Source organism: Bos javanicus, chromosome 12, assembly GCF_032452875.1.
Source record: "Bos javanicus breed banteng chromosome 12, ARS-OSU_banteng_1.0, whole genome shotgun sequence".
NCBI lineage: Eukaryota > Metazoa > Chordata > Mammalia > Artiodactyla > Bovidae > Bos > Bos javanicus.
The window spans coordinates 86,835,217-86,854,032 of NC_083879.1; the positions used below are offsets into that span (position 1 = coordinate 86,835,217).

The 18,816-nt window shown below is 64.2% G+C and overlaps 1 protein-coding gene across 25 annotated transcripts in view; it reads left to right on the forward strand.

Annotated features, from left to right (window-relative positions):
* Positions 1-18,816, forward strand: part of MCF2L (MCF.2 cell line derived transforming sequence like) — an 89,840-nt gene that overhangs the window by 61,394 nt on the left and 9,630 nt on the right. For all 25 annotated transcript variants that reach the window (XR_009740126.1, XM_061435415.1, XM_061435411.1 and 22 more), the window contains 19 exons: positions 4,974-5,093; positions 6,754-6,870; positions 7,249-7,398; positions 7,835-7,959; positions 8,208-8,322; positions 9,286-9,405; positions 9,679-9,870; positions 10,247-10,438; positions 10,779-10,938; positions 11,586-11,659; positions 12,283-12,356; positions 13,590-13,656; positions 14,155-14,270; positions 15,357-15,426; positions 16,442-16,534; positions 16,684-16,776; positions 17,211-17,336; positions 18,064-18,285; positions 18,365-18,457. Coding sequence is in view for 24 of the 25 variants with exons in the window: in XM_061435415.1 (XP_061291399.1) it covers positions 4,974-5,093; positions 6,754-6,870; positions 7,249-7,398; positions 7,835-7,959; positions 8,208-8,322; positions 9,286-9,405; positions 9,679-9,870; positions 10,247-10,438; positions 10,779-10,938; positions 11,586-11,659; positions 12,283-12,356; positions 13,590-13,656; positions 14,155-14,270; positions 15,357-15,426; positions 16,442-16,534; positions 16,684-16,776; positions 17,211-17,336; positions 18,064-18,285; positions 18,365-18,457 (2,319 nt within the window). In the remaining variant the exon portion in view is untranslated. The remainder of the gene's footprint in view (positions 1-4,973; positions 5,094-6,753; positions 6,871-7,248; positions 7,399-7,834; positions 7,960-8,207; positions 8,323-9,285; positions 9,406-9,678; positions 9,871-10,246; positions 10,439-10,778; positions 10,939-11,585; positions 11,660-12,282; positions 12,357-13,589; positions 13,657-14,154; positions 14,271-15,356; positions 15,427-16,441; positions 16,535-16,683; positions 16,777-17,210; positions 17,337-18,063; positions 18,286-18,364; positions 18,458-18,816) is intronic.

Genomic DNA, 18,816 nt, shown 5'->3' on the forward strand with positions numbered 1-18,816 from the left:
CGTGTGAGCGCCTGAGTGACCTACGGGGTGGCCGTTCTCGAGGGTGACGAGTGTGTCACAGGGACCTTCAGGCTGCGGGTGTGGGGTTATGTTGACTAGCTTTTCCTGTGTTGTTTTCTCCTTCCAAACGGGCTGTTTCTTCTTTAGTCTTGTGACCGAGTCAGGTTATCAGCCGTCATCCTTGGTGGCCCTCGCGGCCACTGGAGGCCTCCAGTCTGCAGACCGTGGCTGCCCTTCAGGGCAGAAGAACCGCTGCCTGCAGCGCGGGGCGGTTTTTAGCCACGGGATAGCTGGAGAGGGCGGTGCAGCCAGCAGAGAGCCCGCTCTTATTTTTGGTGCTGGCTTCCACCCCCACTCAAGCTGGGTAGAGAGGTGGGGAGCGCTTCTCCCTGCAGACAGGACGGAAAGTGTGCTTGTCTGCGGCAGAGCGGCCCGGAGCGCCTGCACTGGGGTCCGGGCTGCAACTCTGCGCTCTCCCGACCCCATGGGTGACCCGCCCCCAGGCCCTTGTTCTGCGTCCTGCGCTGGCCCCTTTGAGGCTGCTGTGCTGGGGTCAGGGGGCGGAAGATCCGACTCCTCCTCCCAGTGCTCGGGCCCCGCTCCGAGGCTCACCACTGGAGGTCCTGGTGCTCACCTGTCCCGGTGCCGGCCCAGCCTCGTCCTCCTGACACGTCGTCTCCCTCCCCACCCCCATCTCCGCGCCGGCCACACACCCTCCACGTTGTCGTGTACCTGAAACTGGTCTAAACTCGGGAGGTCTCAGAAGAGTAGTCGTGTGTAGACGTCACCGTCAGCTCTCCCGTGCCTTTGAGTCCCCAGCAGCTCACGGGATTGTGCGCCACCAGCCGGTCGCCAGTGTGTCCCTTTCACCGCTTTAAGTTTTAATGTGGGTTTGCACATGGGTGTCGCCTGCCCGGCCAGATGAAGGACTAAACTGTAAGAGCCAGTGGGTCAGGTGACAGGACTTCCTAGACGATTCCGGAATCAGCAAGGTAGTCCCGGGCTGGATGGCAGCGGGTCTCGTCGAGTGTGCTGCTGTTTTGAGAGGTTACACGGTTAGACCCACGTTTCAGGTCTAGCGATCGCCCAGGTCTCCTGCGTGCGTCTGTCTCACTGGTATGCGTCTCGGACGGGCACTGGTATGCACGGGCGTCAGTCAGCTGCTTCTCGGGGGATGTGCCTCCAGACCTCAGGTCTGTGCCATTTCCTGCCCCTGGGGTGCCCACCCCCGGGGGCGGGGTGGCTCCCACTGCGCCCTCCGCAGCCCCCAGCGCCCCCCAGAGCAGCTCTCGCTCAGGCCCGGCCTGGCCTCCCCTCCCGGCGGGGCACCCTCCCTCTCTGCACACCGCGGTCCCTCGAGGTCAGGGCCAGCCTTGTCCATCTTCGTGTGGCCGACAACCCATCCCGGACCCTCGGCGCGACAAGAGCCTTGTAAATACCTCTCCAGCTAATCAGCCACTCCAGGTCAGTTAGCAAGGCTGATCAAAGGCAGGATTGTTTGCTAAGAAACAGACAAATCACTTTTAATAACAGTCCCTGAGGTCCCCAGCGAGCCAGCAGGATGACACAGGGCAGACCAGCTGTCGGTTGCGCTCTCCTGCGGCCGAATGGGAACATGGTCTTCTTCAGCGAGCTGATAATCAGGTGAACTTCCGAAGAGAGCTGGTGCATCTTTAAAACTTTGTTTTGTGAGAATCATAACTGATTTTTGCACTGATTCTGACAGCATTAAAAATGTAGGTTTGTTTCTGTAAGCCTTACAGTTACCCAGTATTGCTCTGGAAACCCCAGAAGAGAACATTTTCCAGCAAAATTGTCAAAAATTCTCGATCAACTCCAGTGCTTTTTCTTACAAGAATTTACTGATCGTAGTAATGCCAGAAGTCCTGTTTATGTTTTCAGCACATTTATTGAGACGCTGATGTGTGCCTGGCATGGTGGGCGGTGCTGCGGATCCACGGGGAAGCAAGAACCCTGTAGACAAGCAGGCTGCAGGCGGCTGACCCTGTGACCAGGTGCCGGACCTGGCAGGGCGCCGGATGAGGCCACGGGGGCGGGGACACTGCAGGCCCCACCTTGCTGCTCCCGGGGCCCCTGTTTCCGCCCCACCCCGAGCCAGCTTTTGGGTCCATCTCCTCCCTGGCTCCGCAGGGGGTGGGCAGAGCTGGCACACTGGCGCCATCCCCCGCCGTAGACCTATCTGGACTGCCAGCTCTGCCAGGCTATGCTTCATCCAAGGTGGGTTAGGGGAGAGACCACCCGGCATCTGCTGGGACCCCTGGGCCAGAGCCCACGAGGAGACCCCTGGGCCGGAGCCCGTGAGGGGACCCCTGCAGGCTCTGGCGCTCCAGCCTGGACGGCCACACTTTGCTGCCAGTGGCCAACTGTGTCTGGCCGCTCGAGTGAGCCTGGGTACTTACATAACCGCTGAAATCCAGGCTGTTTTAAGCCGCCTTATGTGCTCTCTCGTGAGCTGCGTGTTCTCGCCTTCGGGGCGCTCTTTCTCCTTGTTTGGATGCCTTCAGTTCGGCTTGGAAAATACGACATTGGAGGGTCCACAGTCCGGTGTCCCTAAGCTCAGACCTGCCGTGTCCCCACCGAGGGCAGAGCCCACCGCAGCTCTGAGCTGGCCTGCTCCAGGGCTGACATGGGGCCACGCAGTCCTGCCCACGGCGCCCAGCGGGCCTGCTTTGAGGCTGACACGGGGCCACGCAGTCCTGCCCACAGTGCCCAGCGGGCCTGCTTTGAGGCTGACACGGGGCCACGCAGTCCTGCCCACGGCGCCCAGTGGGGCTGCTCCGGGGCTGACATGGGGGCCACGCGGTCCTGCCCTCCAGGGCTGTGACTGGGGACTGCGGGGCAGACGCGCCCGGGGCCACAGGAGGTGTGACACGGGAAGGGGACTGGCAGGCAGGAGGTCAGGGTGGCCAGGCCGGAGGCACAGCTTGGGGTTGTGGGGGGTGACCAGTGGGGTGTGACCAGCGGGGAGTCCTGGCGTGCAGAGCCTCTGGGGGAGGAAGAGGAGGGCCTGGGGGGAGGCGGGGTTTGGGGACCTCCCAGGCCCCAGGTGGCTACGGGTGGAGCAGAGCATCCCTGAGCAGATGTCCGGCCCATGCGTGACTCTCAGGGCTGAAACTCAGGGCAGGGGCCAGGAACCCTGGCAAGCCCTGGCAAGGGGAGCTCGTGCTCCGACGTGGGGGTCTGAGCAGGAGAGGGCAGCAAGGTCCAGCCTGAAGAGACGTCTTGTTTGGAGCCTGGATGATGCAGCGGTGCCCCTGGGGAGACACGGAGGCTGCGGGGAGCCAGGGGCCCCCAGAGACGATGGGAGGGCGGCCCCTGAGGTGTGGGCTTCAGGGACATGCTGGCTGGGCCCTCAGACATGGAGCCCGCCCCAGGCTTCTGTGACGCCCCTGACGTGCCGGCGGGGGCCTGGGCAAGGAGGCCAGGAAGGGCATGCCTGCGAGCCACATCGGGCAGCTCAGGGGTCAGGGGCCCCTGTGGGCCATGCTCAGGACCTGGGGTGTGTGGGCGGGTGTGGGTCGTCTCCAGATGTCCTGGGCAGGGGCCCGTCCTGACTGCAGACAGCTCAGGAGGGTCCCAGAGCTTCCACGTGGGAGAGAGGGGCGGCATCATGTCCGGGCGAGGCAGGAGAGGAGCCGCAGGACGCTGGCCGTGTCTGTGCCCGGGGGCACTGCCCGCCTGCCCCATGCCAGGGGCGGCCCTGTGGCCTCTCCTCGCTTCCCTCTCATGGGAGGGGCTTACTTTCAGACAGAGGCCAGGGGACCGGGCACCGGGCCTGGGCTGACCAAGCGGCCGTCACGGGTGTAGAGCTGGGTGTGAATGCTGTGGGCGGCAGGGAGCTCGGCCCGGCCCGGCGAGGACGGCGCCCCATTCCCCCCATTGCCGACGGGAACCCGGGGCGCAGAGGGCGGCTCGTCCGGGGCCAGACGCCCCGCACACAGAGCTCAGATGCACGTGCAAGTCAGTTCGTGCCCGTGTGTGCGGGCCTGCCCTGGGTGTGAGCGCCGGCCCTGGGTGTGAGCGCCTGCGCCTAGGTGTGAGCGCCTGCCCTGGGTGTGAGCGCCTGCCCTGGGTGTGAGCGCCTGCCCTGGGTGTGAGCTCGCGTCTCCTTTCTCTGTCGTGTGTGTGTGTGTGTGTGTGTGTGTTTGTTTTCACGCCACCGGTGTCCTAGTTTCTGGGGACCATCGTAACAGACACCACAGACCACAGCAGGGCTCAGATGGCAGGGCCTCCTGTCTCCCCATCTGGATGGGGAGTCTGAGCCGGCTGGACCCTCTGCAGCTGCGAGGCGGTCTGTGTGTGCTCCCCAATGGCCTCTGGAGACCCTCGGCCAGTGGAAGCACCCCCAATCTGCTTCCACCCCACACGCGTCCTCTGTGGGTCTCGATGTCCAAATGTCACCTTTACGGGGCATGTCCGGTCAGGGCCCACCCTGACGACCTCATCCTGACTCGGTCACCTCTGTGAGGACCCTAAAGCCATTCTGAGGTGCTGGGGGCTTGGACTCCAAAATAAGAGTGTGGGGACACATGACTCAGCCAGAAGGGAAGGCCAAAGCTCTTCCTGCAGTTGCTGTTTTAAGTTTGTATTGAAGTCGATTAATAACATCATGTTGGTTTCAGATGCACATCAAAGGGATTCAGTTACGCGTATGTATGAGTACGTGTATCTTTACGTTCTCTTCCTTTGCAGGTTATTACAAGGTATTGAACGTAGTTCCCCAAAAGGTCAGAGCTTTTGACCTTTAAGACCACAAGCCATGTAACACAGTTGTTCCAAGCAGTGTGGCTGTTCTTCTCCGTGAGGGGTGGCGATGCTCTGAGTGCAATGTCTGTACCCAGCTCCGCCCCGGGCTGGCGCTGGCGTGGGGGAGGCACCCAGTCCTCTCTGTGGGGCCGCGGGCTGCTATGGGCATGTGGACCCCAGACGGAGAGCGGTCTGTGTCCCTGCAGGCATCCTTCCCCGCAAACCTGCAGCTCGTCCTCGTCCTGCGGCCAACTGGGTTCTTCCAGAGGACACTCTCCGACCTCGCCTTCAGGTTCAACAGAGATGACTTTAAGATGAAGGTGCCGGTAAGTGCCCACCTCCTGTGGGGAGCGCCCACTCTGCCCAGGGCACGGGGCGGGGAAGTGGGTGTGAGTGACCCCCCGGCTGCGGCAGGACTCTGCTTCACCTCCTCACTCCAGCCGGCACGGGGCAGCCCCGGCAGCTGCCGGCTGTCCTCGGAAAGCCAAGGCTGTGTGGATCCCTTAGAGGCTGCTCACCCGGGAAGCTGCATTCCCTTGGGGAGGTCAGGCCATGTCGAGTCAGGTTCCGGGAGCAGGGCTGGGAGGGGCTGCCGGCAGAGGACCCTGGGAGCACAGGGGCTCATGCCCGGCACCTCGTGACCTCCCCAGCAGGACCTGCCAGGTTGCTCTTGAAACCTGAGCACCCCAGTGTGGGCCATCGTCCCCGAGGTCGGCTCTCCTGCGTCGACGGAGGGCCTTCACCGGCCAGGGCCCAGGGGTGCAGCCCCCAGGCTTTGGAGGGAAATGGGTGCGCCCATCTCTGTAGCATCAAAAAGCCTCAGTTTCTGACGCCGAGGGCAGGGGTCTCCACCCTGAGTACAGTGGTCGCCCTGCACCCGGCCACGTGGGACCAAGCCCATGAGTTCTCAGAAGCCAGGTTCACGGGATCCATCGCCCACGACGCCCCTTCCCCGGCCCGTCTCAGTCACCCTTCGATACTCAGGAAGCGCCGTCCGGGGAGGGCGGCTGCTGCAGTGGGTCCATGTTGGTGCCCTGGGCCTATGCTGACTCAGCGCTGGGCAGAAAACGTTAAGAGGGCTGGTGGGCTCCAGCCTTTTCCATGGTGGTTCAGTTGACACAGAGCAGATGGAAATCACAGAAGAGCCTTAAGTCCTTGGATAGCTGACTGACCCGTCTCCACTCCTATTGGCGTGAATCAGGGTGTTCTGGGCGAACAGCCTTGCTGGACGGCGAAGAGAGACTGGATGTCTCTGCTGAAAGCTGGCACCGTAGCCTGTTCTTAAGAAAAGATGACATCTCAGTCAAGAGTCTCAACGTGGGCCCCCGGATGGCTGGGTGGGCGGTCCTCTGAGGTCTTAGCGGCACCCTGTCCCCTCCACCCGCCCCCACATGGAGACAGTCAGTGTTGACCTGGGGCGTGTTGGATGGCCCCTTGGCCTGGAGCAGACTCAGTGGTTAATAAAACACGAGGTGGTGTCCAGTGGCACAGGGACTGAGCCTCCAGGACCTCGGCAGCAGCGCCTGACAGTTTGCAAAGCAAAGGTGGTATTTTTATCCAAAGTTCATGGATGCAGTGACCTCAGAAGGGCAAGAGCAAGACAGGAGACAAAACCCTCCCAGGTGGAAGAGCCCCCAGGCCCCTGTTCTCCACGATAGCCATGCCCGGTGCCTGCCTCCGCCCCCGTGCAGCCTGCTGGGTTTTGCCGGGAATGCAGACAGATGGGCAGCTTTGGAATCTGTGTGGCTCCATGAACACGCAGGCCCCCTCACCCATCAGATGCCCCATGTCAGCAGAGTGCCCGGCTCTGTCCAGGCCTTTGCTTATTCCCAACGGCTATCATCTGCTGGGACCGTGCACCCATTTCATGGATGGGAGAGCTGAGGCCCAGGGAGCGTTGCACCGTGCCTGCCGTGGGAGGAGCTGGGAGGCCCCTCCGTCCGGGTCTGTGGGGCAGTCTGCTCACAGGTGGTCTCGTCCCCCCAGGTCATAATGCTGAGCTCAGTCCCAGAACTACACGGCTACATCGACAAGTCCCAGCTGACGGAGGACCTGGGTGGGACGCTGGCCTACTGCCACTCCAGGTGGCTCCGCCATCGCACAGTGAGTCCCCCACCCCAGATGGCCCCAGGCCGCCCAGCCGCGCGGCCTCCGCCTGCTCCAAGGACCTGGTGCCGTTTCCCGAGCTTTCTCCCTGAGCATGAGCCGACGGTCTCAGTGGACCTCGGCATCTGAAGGAGAAACGTGAGTCCTGTCGGGAGTGGCTTTCTGGGGCTCAGGAACACGGGGACAGAGAAAAGCTCCAGCTGGGTTCTTGGCATCACCCTCAGGCAGGTGCAGAGCCCACGTCTGTGCAGGAGCTGAGGCTGAGGCTGGGGCTGAGGCTGGGGGGCCTCCCGAGGGGCTGGGCTGCAGCCTGGCTTTCAAGCCCAGGAGGGCGCAGTGCGCAGGCTTCGGGCTGACGGTCTCCCCCCAACATAGGCCATCGAGAGCTTCGCCCTCCTGGTCAAGCAGACGGCGCAGATGCTGCAGACCTTTGGGACCGAGCTGGCCGAGACGGAGCTGCCCAATGACGTGCAGTCCACGAGCTCCGTGCTCCTCGCCCACACAGAGAAGAAGGACAGAGCCAAGGTGTGTGTGGGAGATGGCGGGAGGCGGGAGCCGACCCGGATGGCTGAGCTGACCAGCAGCCACAGCATACACTGGCCTCTTGATGAACATGACGGGGTCAGCTGAGGCGGCCGCACACTGTGGGCTCCCCGACCCGCTGATGGTCCTTGGGTGCCCCCATGAGAGCCCCCAGCTCCCTCTGAACACGGAGCAGACACATGGGGCCCCGGTTTCCTGTTACTCCTGCTCGCTGCCTGGGAGACCCGTAACCCTACCCCGCCCGCTCACCGCACCGGTGCCTCCCAGCACCCCCTCCCGGGGGCACCGGGTGGGAGGGCAGCAGAGGGTCTGGGGGGGGCAGGCGGGGTTCGTTGCGGTGCCTTCTGACCCCTCGGGGCCCCACGCGGGGCCAAATCTGGGGCTGGTGGCCTGGATGACGAGCCTGGACGTCCCACAGGAGGATATGAGGCTGGCGCTTGTCGAGGGGCGGCGCGTCCTGGAGAGCATCCACGAGCCACTGGCCCGGAGCCCAGATCAGAGCCCCAACCAGGACCAACTGGACAGTCAGAGCACCGTGCACAGGTGAGGCGGGGAGACACGCAGCCCGGCCACGCCCTCCACCATGCAGAGGGAGGCTGGGCTCTGGGGGGACATGCGGCCCCGCCCCCAGCGTGCCCTCCACCGTGCGGAAGTGAGGCCGGGCTCTGGGGAGACACACAGGACCCCCGACGCGTCCTCTCCAACGAGGAGGGCGGACCAGCCCCCGCCGCTTGGCACTGCCAGGAGGGGCCTCACGGTTCCACTCCAGCGTGGCTGCCGCCCTTCCCCAGGCTCCTGGCCCAGCTGAACGAGACCGAGGCCGCCTTTGACGAGTTCTGGGCAAAACATCAGCAAAAACTGGAGCAGTGCCTGCAGCTCCGGCATTTCGAGCAGGACTTCCGAGAGGTGAGCAGCCTGGGGGGCTGCAGGGGGGCCCTGGCGTGGGTGATGTGTCCCGTGGGAACCACTCGCGGCCTCGAGGAGCCGGAGGTCTGGTTGGAACCTCAGTGCCGATGGTACATCCTTCCAGACGGGATTCCCAGCCGTTTACCCTCCTGCTTCACAGTTGTCCTAGCTGTTCCGGTTCCTTCGCCTCCCGTGTAAATGTCAGATGACCTGATCTGCGTCTCCGAGAAAGTCCCACTGGGTTTTGTCAGGAATTGTGTTGAACTTGTGCCTCGCTCTGGGGAGAGGCGACACTTGACTGCATTGACTCTTCCGTCAGTAAACGCCTCTGTCTGCCCATCTGTTTAGATTTTCTTCGGTGTCAGCGCGTGTCATTTGCGCGAGCTCAGCACGTGTTTGGTTGGGTTTACACGTACACGTTTCACTTTTTAAGCAACCGTAGACGGTGTCACGCTTTCTCTTCCAGTGTCTTGTGTGTGCTGTGCTGTCTGTAGAGACACAACAGACTGTTGAGTACTTATCTTGTGCCCTGAAACCTTGCCGAGCTCAATCCAGGCACTGTTTGGTAGCGTTTCCACACAGACCATCAGGCCACGTGCAGACGGAAACGGCTTGATCTCCTCCTTCTCTGTCTGCGTGTCTCTGTGTCTGTTCTTTGTCTGCCCTGGTGCCCTGGAGCGTCCACCACTGGGATCACAGTGGCGAGAGGGGACGGCCCTCCCTGTGGGGCGCGGTCTCCGGGCAAGGTGTCCGTCACCAGTGTTACACCTGGGGTGTTGGCAGGAGGGTTCTGTGGATGTCCTCTCCAGATCAAGAAAGTTTCCCTCTAGTCCCCCTTCCGAGGGGAGGCCCGGGCCCTCTCCCCTCCCTGAAGCCAGTTTCCACGGCAGCCCCTCCGTCCCCCAGCTGTGGCCTTCCCACTGATCTCACTGCATGGCCTCTCACCCCGCTGCCCCATCTCAGGTCAAATCGGCCCTGGACGTGCTGGCCCAGAAGGTCACGACCTTCACCGACGTGGGCAACAGCCTGGCACACGTGCAGCACCTCCTGAAGGACCTGACCGGCTTCGAGGAGAAGTCCAGTGTAAGCGTGAACGTGGGCGGCGGGACCGTGGGGACACCACGCCCCAGTGTCACCACCCCACCCCGCGACCCCAAGCCTGCCCCTGCCGACCCCCTGCTCACCCCGAGCCCACCCCCACCGACCCCCAGCCCGCCCCCACCGATCCTCAGCCCGCCCCTGCTGACTGCCCCCCCCAGCCCGCCCCCAACCTGCCCACAGCCCGCCCCCGCCGACCCAGAAGCAGGAGGTGCTCTCTGCCCCGAGAAGCTGAGCTGGTCTCTGGCGGCCTTGTAGGCCGCCGTGCAGCGGGCCCGCACACTGTCCCAGGAGGGTGAGCGGCTCATCGAGCACAAGCACTACGCCGTGGACTCCATCCGCCCCAAGTGTCACGAGCTCCGCCACCTGTGCGACCAGTTCGCGGCCGACGTGGAGCGGAGGAGGGGGCTGCTGGGCAAGTCGCTGGAGCTGCACGGCCTCCTGGAGGCGGTAGGCCCGACCCCCAACCCTGACCCCGCCCCTGGTCCTGCAGGGCCAGACCACAGGTGCTGGGTGGACAGTGGCCCCCGGCCTCCCGAGGGCTTCTCCTGAGACCCAGACGGTCCCGCGCCAACACTGGTGATTCAAGGACTCACCTGCCACAAAAAACCCAGAGGCGACCATCCAGCCAGTTCCCTGCACTTTGTCCTCGGTGTGGCTGCGTCCCATCCTGGGCAAGGCCCCTGGTTTCAGGCCCGCGTCCCCGGGAGCCCTCTAGACCTGGCAGGACCTGCGTGCTTTGTCCTGTGGACGGTCTCAGAGCACAGCGGTCGGCGGGCCGCCTGAGACACCAGAGCAGCCTCCAAGGCGCCTTCTCCCCCCGCAGTCCATGAAGTGGTGTGACGAGGGCATCTACCTGCTGGCATCGCAGCCTGTGGACAAGTGCCAGTCCCAGGATGGCGCGGAGGCCGCCCTCCAGGAGCTCGAGAGGTTTCTGGAGACGGGGGCAGAAAATAAGATCCAGGAGCTCAGCAAGATCTTCCAGGACTACGAGCCCATCCTCACCAAAGACCTGCTGGTGAGGGGACAAATCCCTGGGCACTCGGGAGGCACAGGGCGGGGGCATTTCAGGACGGATGCTGTCCCCCTCCCTTCCCACCCCACGGGGGTCCCTGCTTCCCAGCAGGACCTGTGCTCCATGCCCTGGCCACCCTCTGGGCCCCGCTTCCACCAGCCTCTGGACGCGGCTGGACCCCGACTGCTCGCTCCTGCCGGCTGTCCACAGACCCCCGCCAGCCACCTCCACCCTTGGCACCCCAGCCCCCCCGAGGGCCGAGCGGGGCCCACGGGCGTCACGGTGACACTCGGAGCATCACTGCAATGTCCTGCTGAGTCCAGCATGCCATCCCCTTCCACAGGAGCATGTGCAGAGGGTCTTCCAGAAGCAGGAGAGCGTGGAGGAGATGTTCCACCGCAGGCAGGCCAGCCTCAAGAAGCTGGCGGCCAAGCAGACTCGGCCCGTGCAGCCCGTGGCCCCCCGGCCGGAAGCACTCACCAAGTCGCCCTGCCCCTCCCCAGGTTCGAGCAGCACCTCTCACCCCAGGGAATGCCCCCTTCCGTCCAGCCCATTGTGTAAATAAAGCTTTATTGGCACTTGGGCCCCTCCCTCGGTCCCTCTCGGCCATGCTGCTCCCGTTGTGGTGGCTGGGCCGGGCCCACCGTGGCTCCGAGGGCCTTGCCTGGGCTTGTCCCGGCCGTCTGTCCTCAGCGCCGTAGCTGGAAGGGTTTTCCCCTTGTGTGGCTCGGCCCTCCACCCCTGAAACCTCCTGGTTCCCCAGGCGCATCCCCTCTGGAAGGCAGGGCTGGGCCCTTCCTGTCACCTCCTGTCCCCAAAACACACAGCTTCAGCAGCCAGCATGGCTCCTGCCGTTTTTTGCAGCCCTGGCCAGTGTTGCCTGTCCACGCCAAGAGCCTCTGAGCCCAGCTCGTGGGCCCATTCAGACTCCAGGCACAGAGTTCTTCCCTGTCACTGGGAGCCGGGCCCCGCTGCGAATGGCGAGCCCATGGGGCTCCCGGCCCGTCTCCCACTGCCTCCTTCATGTTCCTGTGCTTCCCTCCTCGACTCTGGGCTGCTCTCGGCATTTGCTCGGTATCCCTGCACACGCGTTCCATCTCTAGGCCAGAGATGCGAGGTCGCTCCCCTCCTTCTCTCCTTCCTAAACCAGGCATCCGGAGGGGTTCTGAGAACCACAGTTCTGAGGGCAGTGCACTCCGGAGGGGGCCCTACAGGAGGGCCAAGGTGAGCCCCGGTCGCGGCCCCACCCCTACTCCGCGGCACCGCCCCTCACTCCTCTGTCCCCGCCTCCACTCCTCAGCCCCACACACCTTGGCCACGCCCCTCGCCCCGCCCCGGCCCTCACTCCCATGCCTCCCCCCGCCCTCTCCCCTCCAGGTCCTCCTGCCCCGCCCCCTAACTCTCTGCCTGGCTCCCTCACTCCCCAGCCCCGCCCCTCTCCCTGCCATTCTCCCTTATTCCTCAGCCCTGCCCCCTCGCTCCCCCGCTCTCTCTCCTCCAGGCCTTCCTGACCCCGCCCCTCACTCCCCGCCCCCACTGCCCCGCCCTCTCCCCTCCTGGTCCTCCTGCCCCACCTCCTCACTCTCCCAGCCGCTCCCTCACTCCCCAGCCCCGCCCTCTCCCCCCCTTGCCCTCCTGACCCCGCCCCTTTGCCCCCAGCCCCGCCCCCTCACTACCCGGCCCTACCCCAACTTCCCCGCCTTCTCTGGGCCCTCTCCCCTCCTGCTCCACCCACGGGACCTCCTGTCCTCCCCAGAGGGACCAGGAGGTCAGGCTCTGGAGCCGGGCCTTAGGCCTCACCTTCTGTCTCTGAAAGTGCGCTGCTTGGCCGGCTTCTCTCTTCGCAGAGTGAGGTGAGCGAGGGCCGGCAGGGCCGTGGCGGCTCCACGGGGGACGAGGAGAGCCTGGCCGTCCTGCGGAGGTGGGTGGCTGCCTCCCTGGCCACTCCGAGGGGGAGCGCAGCCCACCGGGATCTCAGCCCCCACCCCGACCCCCGAGAGGGTCTGCACGCGGAGGAGCAGAGGTGGCCGAACCCCCGCCCCCGGGAGGAGCAGCTCAGAGCAGAGCTGACCTCGAGGGTCACTTGGCAGGTGCTGGTGTCCCTCTGCGTGCTCCTCAGGAAGGCCACGTTTGCCCCCACCCGGCTGGCGGCCCTGGGGCTTGAAGCAGGGACATTCTCCCTCCCTGAGCCCAGGAGACATGACTCGGGGGCACGGCCCTGACTCTCAGGCCACATGTGCAGGGCCAGCCTTGGACCCGCCCCCGCCAACCCTGCCCACAGCCTTTCCTGACTCCGGCTCCACTGGGTGCTGGGCGTCACTCGTCTTTCTTGGCTCCCCTCACTGTCTCTTCCTGCACCCCTCCACTCTGTGGAGGGTCTGCTCGGCCCACAGCCCCCCTCGCCCCACACACTGCCCCCCCTGCCAGGATAGCACCTGTATAGACATGCCCTTGGCCCCCAAACTCTGGACTTCACAGGAAGGCCCTGCCCATGTCCCTACTCTAGTGGTGGTCACTCTCCCACAGACCCCCCCCACCCCTGCCCCCGGGACTGCCCTCGGCCCTCCTGTCTACTCAGAGAAACTGCCCAGGCTCCACGCTGCCCTCCATCCACGGGGACAGCCTCCTTGCCAGTCCACACTACGCTCTGCCCCGGCGGCCAGGGAGCCCGAGCCTTTTCTCCACGCCCCTCGCCGCCCTGTGTGGAGGACGGGCACTTAGAACCGCACAGGGCCTGGCAACGGGCTAGCTGTCATCTGCTCATGGTCCCAACCCAAGCTCTGTTTTCGGCTTAAAAATGGGAATCTTGGTCATAGGCAGTTAAAAGGTGATCCTGGTCCACAAAGCGAGGTCTGGCCCACCCGTTTGCCAGCCCGTGCCCTCCTGGGCGTCCCTAACCTGACAGCACATAGCAGGGCCCCAGAGGTCACACAGGCCCACTTCTTGTGGGAGGCTGGGGGGGCCGTGGAGCAGGGTCTTCTCCTGGAGGGGTCTGGGCAGGGGACTTGGAACTGCGGCCTGGGAGTGGGGAGGCCTGGGGGTCGGGGACTTGGAACTGTGTGTGGCCTGGGGGTCGGGGCTCCTGTGGAGGTGGCCCGTGGTAGCTGGGAGGCAGTGGAAAGCAGCTCGTGCATGAGAGCACGCCCGCCCACAGGCACGTGATGAAGGAGCTTCTGGACACAGAGCGGGTCTACGTGGAGGAGCTGCTGTGCGTCCTGGAGGTGAGGGTGGTCTCGTCCTACAACAGCCCTGCTGAGCCAGCCAGGAGCTGGAAACCCGTCGGCTGTCCATCCTCGGGACCAGGGCATGTGGACGCAGGCACAGCTGCACTGGGATGTGTTTGCAGGAAGAGGGAGAGGCTATTGCCTAGGGATGGCGGAGGGCCTTCTGGGTGCGGGGACTCTCTGCCCCAGGGTCTGGGCTGTGGTCACGAGGGTGCGGGCACAGAGATAATCCGCCAGAACGCAAGTGTAAGCTTTGTCCCCTTCGTAGGAGATGTGCCTGAGTTTAGAAAGGTTGAAAGGTGAAGAAATGGATGGAGGCCCCCCACACACGCACACAAAAATAAGTAACTGATGCTGCTTGTAACTCACATTTCTGCGCTTGTGTTTCCGGAATGAGTTCGAGTAGACTTGATTCCTAAATCTGAGCAGCATTACTTCCCCACTTGGTGGTGTCGTGGAGCCCGCCTCCGGCGCTGACCGCTCCCCCCTCCGCAGGGCTACGCCGCGGAGATGGACAACCCGTTAATGACTCATCTCATCTCCACTGGCCTTCAGAACAAGAAGGACATCCTGTTTGGAAACATGGAAGAAATTTACCACTTTCATAACAGGTTGGGCCTTCCCTTGGGTGGCTGGAGGCCCTGCCTGCCGGAGCTTTGCTGGGGGAGAGCCTTTCCTCCTGTCAAGGGGGATAAGCAGATGGGCAGCAGGCTCAGACGGGATGAGCCCAGGGTAGACCCCGAGCGGCAGGGAGCTACAAAGGGGCCGCGCGCCCATAGGGCCAAGCCCGTTCCCATAAGGGATGGGCACAGCGCACTCTCCTTTCTGCCCATCCCCGCTTCGTGGGAGGGCCAATGGCCTCTGTGTGGCTTTGGGGAGACGTGGGCAGTCCTTCTAGGGCCGCTCACCCTCAGCGGTCTCAGGGGCTCGTGGGAAGATGAATAGCAATGCAGAGGGAATCAGATGGGGGCAGAAGCCTGTGGTCCTGAGGAAGGTTGCCGTGCACGGGTCCCTCCAGCATGCCCGGGGACAGGCCCGTGGCTGTGGGATCAGCCCCATCTCCCTGGATGCCGGGGGCACTGGGACTTCTGTCTGACCACATGCTTTTGCCCCTGTCCGTAGCCTCCATCACCTGCAGCTTGTAAAGGAAGCAGCGGGTTTCAGGTGCACCTCCCTGAGAGGTTAGGGTAAGCAGGGGGCCTGGGCTGTCCCATCGTTCCGCATCCCAGGCCCTGGCTCACAACCGCCCTCTGTGCCAGGATTTACCCGATAGATGCATGGAAGTTGGAAACCCAGACAAAAAGTCAGCCCCAGGCTCAGGGTCAGCACCATAGGGTGGAGGTTCCTGAGGGCAGGACCCTTGAATCTGCAGAAAACCCACTGAGCACTTGGGGCTGCTGGGCCTCAAGAGGCCCCATCTGCTGCTACGGCCCCTCGGTCTGTGTCCATGTTCTCCAGAAACAAGGCATCCCCACGGGGCCACGGCTGTGTGTCCCTGAGCGTTCGGTGCAGTCAGGACCCTGGGAGGGACAGGCGTGGGCTGCAGGCCCTGAAGTCAGACGGCGCGTGCCTGCTTACGGTCTCAGGCACCGTCCAGAGTTGGGATAGGCGTTTGGAAAAGAACATCTAATACTTGGTGACGCTGCCGTCATATTCTGGCTATGTTCACGTGACCTGGCACACACTTCCTCATCTAGGATATTCCTGAGGGAGCTGGAGAACTACACGGACTGCCCGGAGCTGGTTGGCAGGTGCTTTCTGGAGCGGGTGCGTGCTTCTCAAACGTGTCCTTCTGCAGGCCTGACACCTTGAAGTTGCTCCCTAAAGCCACAGTGGCTTTAAGTTCTGTCACGGTCCCCCTCTGGCCAACCGAGATTACAAGGACAGATGTTTCCAGTTTGGCTGAGATGCCGTGATGCTTTTCATTAGGGCCGGAAGAGCACAGTTTCCCTAAAGCCCAGTAACTAGCTCAAAAAAGAGAGACCTAGGACCTCAGCTTTGAGAGCTGGCAGAATCGCAGGGCATCGGAGTTCTGGGCGCGAGTGCGGCGTGCTGACTGTCCTTGCCGGCGTTAGTTCCCTGCTGGTCCCTAGCACACCAGCTGACCCTGGGTGGTCATGCGTGCTCTGAGGTATCAGTCACAGATGCAGGACCAGCAGTGGGCTGGGGGCCGTGCACAGGCTCTGGGAGCAGGAGGATGGGATACAGGATGCTGTCCCTGGTGACCCTGACCCAGCAGCACGCAGGCGCAGGCAGGAGCCGGCGCCGGGGCAGAAGAGGCAGAGGAGCCCTGTTTGTGCTTCTCTCAGTCTGGCGCACCTCCCGGTGCTGAGACCTGGGGTGGGGAGTGTCACCAGCATCGGCCCCCCCGGGGACCGAGGGGCAGTGCAGGTGCTCAGGCCGCGCCCCCGACCTGTGGAACGCGGGCCTCAGTGGGGGCGGCAGTTACCGTTCATCAGCCCGCCGGCGTCCCGACCCCCATGCACGTGCAGCTGAGTCCTTCACAAAGTCTGTGTTGGTCCTGTGTCTATTTGTCTGTTCCCTGAGACCAAAGACGGCCACACGGACCGAATGTTTCTAAGAGAGGCGCCAGGACTAGGGCAGCCCTGAGATGGAGCTTCTGGGCTGCTGTCACCTGGCTGACCGGCCACAGCCGTGGTATCTGAGACAGAGAGGGGGCCCGGAGTTGGGCTGGCCCAGGGAACCGGGAGTCCCCACCCAGAGGGCTGTGACTCGGAGGTGGGCTCCGCGACCCCCATGACGTGGCCCCGCTCCCTGGCAGATGGAGGAGTTCCAGATCTACGAGAAGTACTGTCAGAACAAGCCGCGCTCCGAGAGCCTGTGGAGACAGTGCTCCGACTGCCCCTTCTTCCAGGTGTGTCCCAGCCGTACCGGCTGTCCTCAAACGCTGAGCTTGGGGGGAGGGCGGCAGCCGTCTTAAGGAGGTTGTGGTGGGGATGGTCCTCCACAGGCTGACGCTCCAAGGGAGGGTGACAGCCGTCTAAGGGGGTGTGGTGGGTGCAGGAGTGCCAGAAGAAGCTGGACCACAAGCTGAGCCTGGACTCCTACCTGCTGAAGCCAGTCCAGAGGATCACCAAGTACCAGCTGCTGCTGAAGGTGAGAGGCCGGGCATCCCCTGGAGCCCCTCCGCCCCCCGCCTGGCCTGATGCCCCTCCCCGGAGCCAGGCTCTGGTCTGGCCACCCTCCCAGCCGCATACCACACAGTGGCAGTCGCCCCAGCCCATCCCTGAGCTCCGTGGTCTCTGGACACTTTCCTCCCATGTCTGCGGGGCCCTGGCTCCCCACACGCCTTTGTGAGAGCCTCCCGTGCACTGCCTATCATTAGGGGCCGGGGTCGGGGACACAGGCAGGCAAGACCATCCCCCAACCCTGCATCTAGGCGGGGGGTGAGTGCCCCAGGGCACATTGGTCTTCCCCCACCAGTGACAACCGCACAGGAGCCACACCCTTGTCCCAGGGCGTCCCAGCCGCTCCCCCAGGGGTGGGGCTCAGAGTCCAGACGGGCAGTGACCCTCCCCGCGCCCCACCAGGAGATGCTTAAATACAGCAAGAGCTGCGAGGGGGCGGAGGACCTGCAGGAGGCCCTGAGCTCCATCCTGGGCATCCTCAAGGCCGTGAACGACTCCATGCACCTGATCGCCATCACCGGCTACGAGGTGAGGCTCCGCCCACCCTGCCAGCCTGGGGCGGGGCCTGAGGGGCCCATCACGGGCGGGGGGCGGCCTGCACGCAGGTCACCCAGAATCCCGTGCGCGCCGCCCTGCTGGCGGGAGCCCAGGAAGTTCCCACCCCAGGGCGCGTCTCAGCCGGCCGGGCTCGGGCACCACCCCTCCTGGCCCTCCCCTTCTCGCCCAGGCAGCGCCTGACAGCGGGATGCCGCCCCTCCACCCGCCGCGCGCTCAGGCCGTTCCCTGGTTCCTCTCCGCTTTGTAAATCCCTTCAGCACTCGCCCTCTCTTTGCTTTTCCCTTTAATCACCTTTCTTTTTGGAGCAGTTCTGGGTTCATGGCGAAATGTAAGGGAGCACACAGGCCTCCCCACGCCCCGGGTGCACATCGGCCCCCACAGCGCCCCCTCCCGTCGCAGTCGGCGCCCGTCACAGCCGACGGGTCCCCGCTGACCCTTCACCCAGGGTCCACAGCGCACGTCGGGGTCACGCTCTGGGTTTGGACAAGTGGGTGACCAGCGTCCACCATGATAGCGTCCCACAGAGCAGTTCCCTGCCCCAAACATCCCCTGTTCGTCCCCGCGACCCCTGACCTTCCCAGTGCTGGCGGTTGGGCCCCACGGGCCACAGCCCGGCTCCCAGACAGGCCTTCTGCTTGGCTGCGTCCGAGGCCTCAGGCCCACGCTGGCGTTCATCGGGCCTCCTTCCGCCCCTCAGGGGAACCTGAGTGACCTGGGGAGGCTGCTCATGCAGGGCTCCTTCAGCGTGTGGACCGACCACAAGAGGGGCCACGCCAAGGTGAAGGACCTGGCCCGCTTCAAGCCCATGCAGCGCCACCTGTTCCTGCACGAGAAGGCCGTGCTCTTCTGTAAGCGGCGGGAGGAGAACGGCGAGGGCTACGAGAAGGCGCCCTCCTACAGCTACAAGCAGTCCCTGAACGTGAGCGCCCCGGGCTGGGCACCTGCCTTCTGGGGAGGGCACCCCGCCGGAGGCCCACCCACCTGCTCTGCCCTCACAGATGACGGCCGTCGGCATCACGGAGAACGTGAAAGGAGACGCCAAGAAGTTCGAGATCTGGTACAACGCCCGGGAGGAGGTGTACATCATCCAGGTGGGCCCCGGGGTCTGCCTGGCCCGTGCGGGTGCCCGTGAGCAGTTTTGGCTGAGGGCCGCCGTCTAGGACCTTCTGAGGTTTTATCTCCCAGAGGCCAGCCCACACTCCTGCCCCGTTTGTGTGGGGCTGCCCTGGGCTGTCGGTGACGGAGCCGAGCCCTGACGGGGAGCAGGGACCCTGCAGGGCAGAGGGGCTCTGGAGGCAGGGCAGCGGGTTCCTGAGTGCCGGGACGGCGGGGCGATGCGGGCGGCCCGTGCCGCACGTGCACACTGGCACACATGTGCGCGGCTCTCGTGCGGGGAGCGTGTCCTCACCTCGCCGTGGGGGTGGGAGATGGTGGAGCTCTCGGAGCGTCC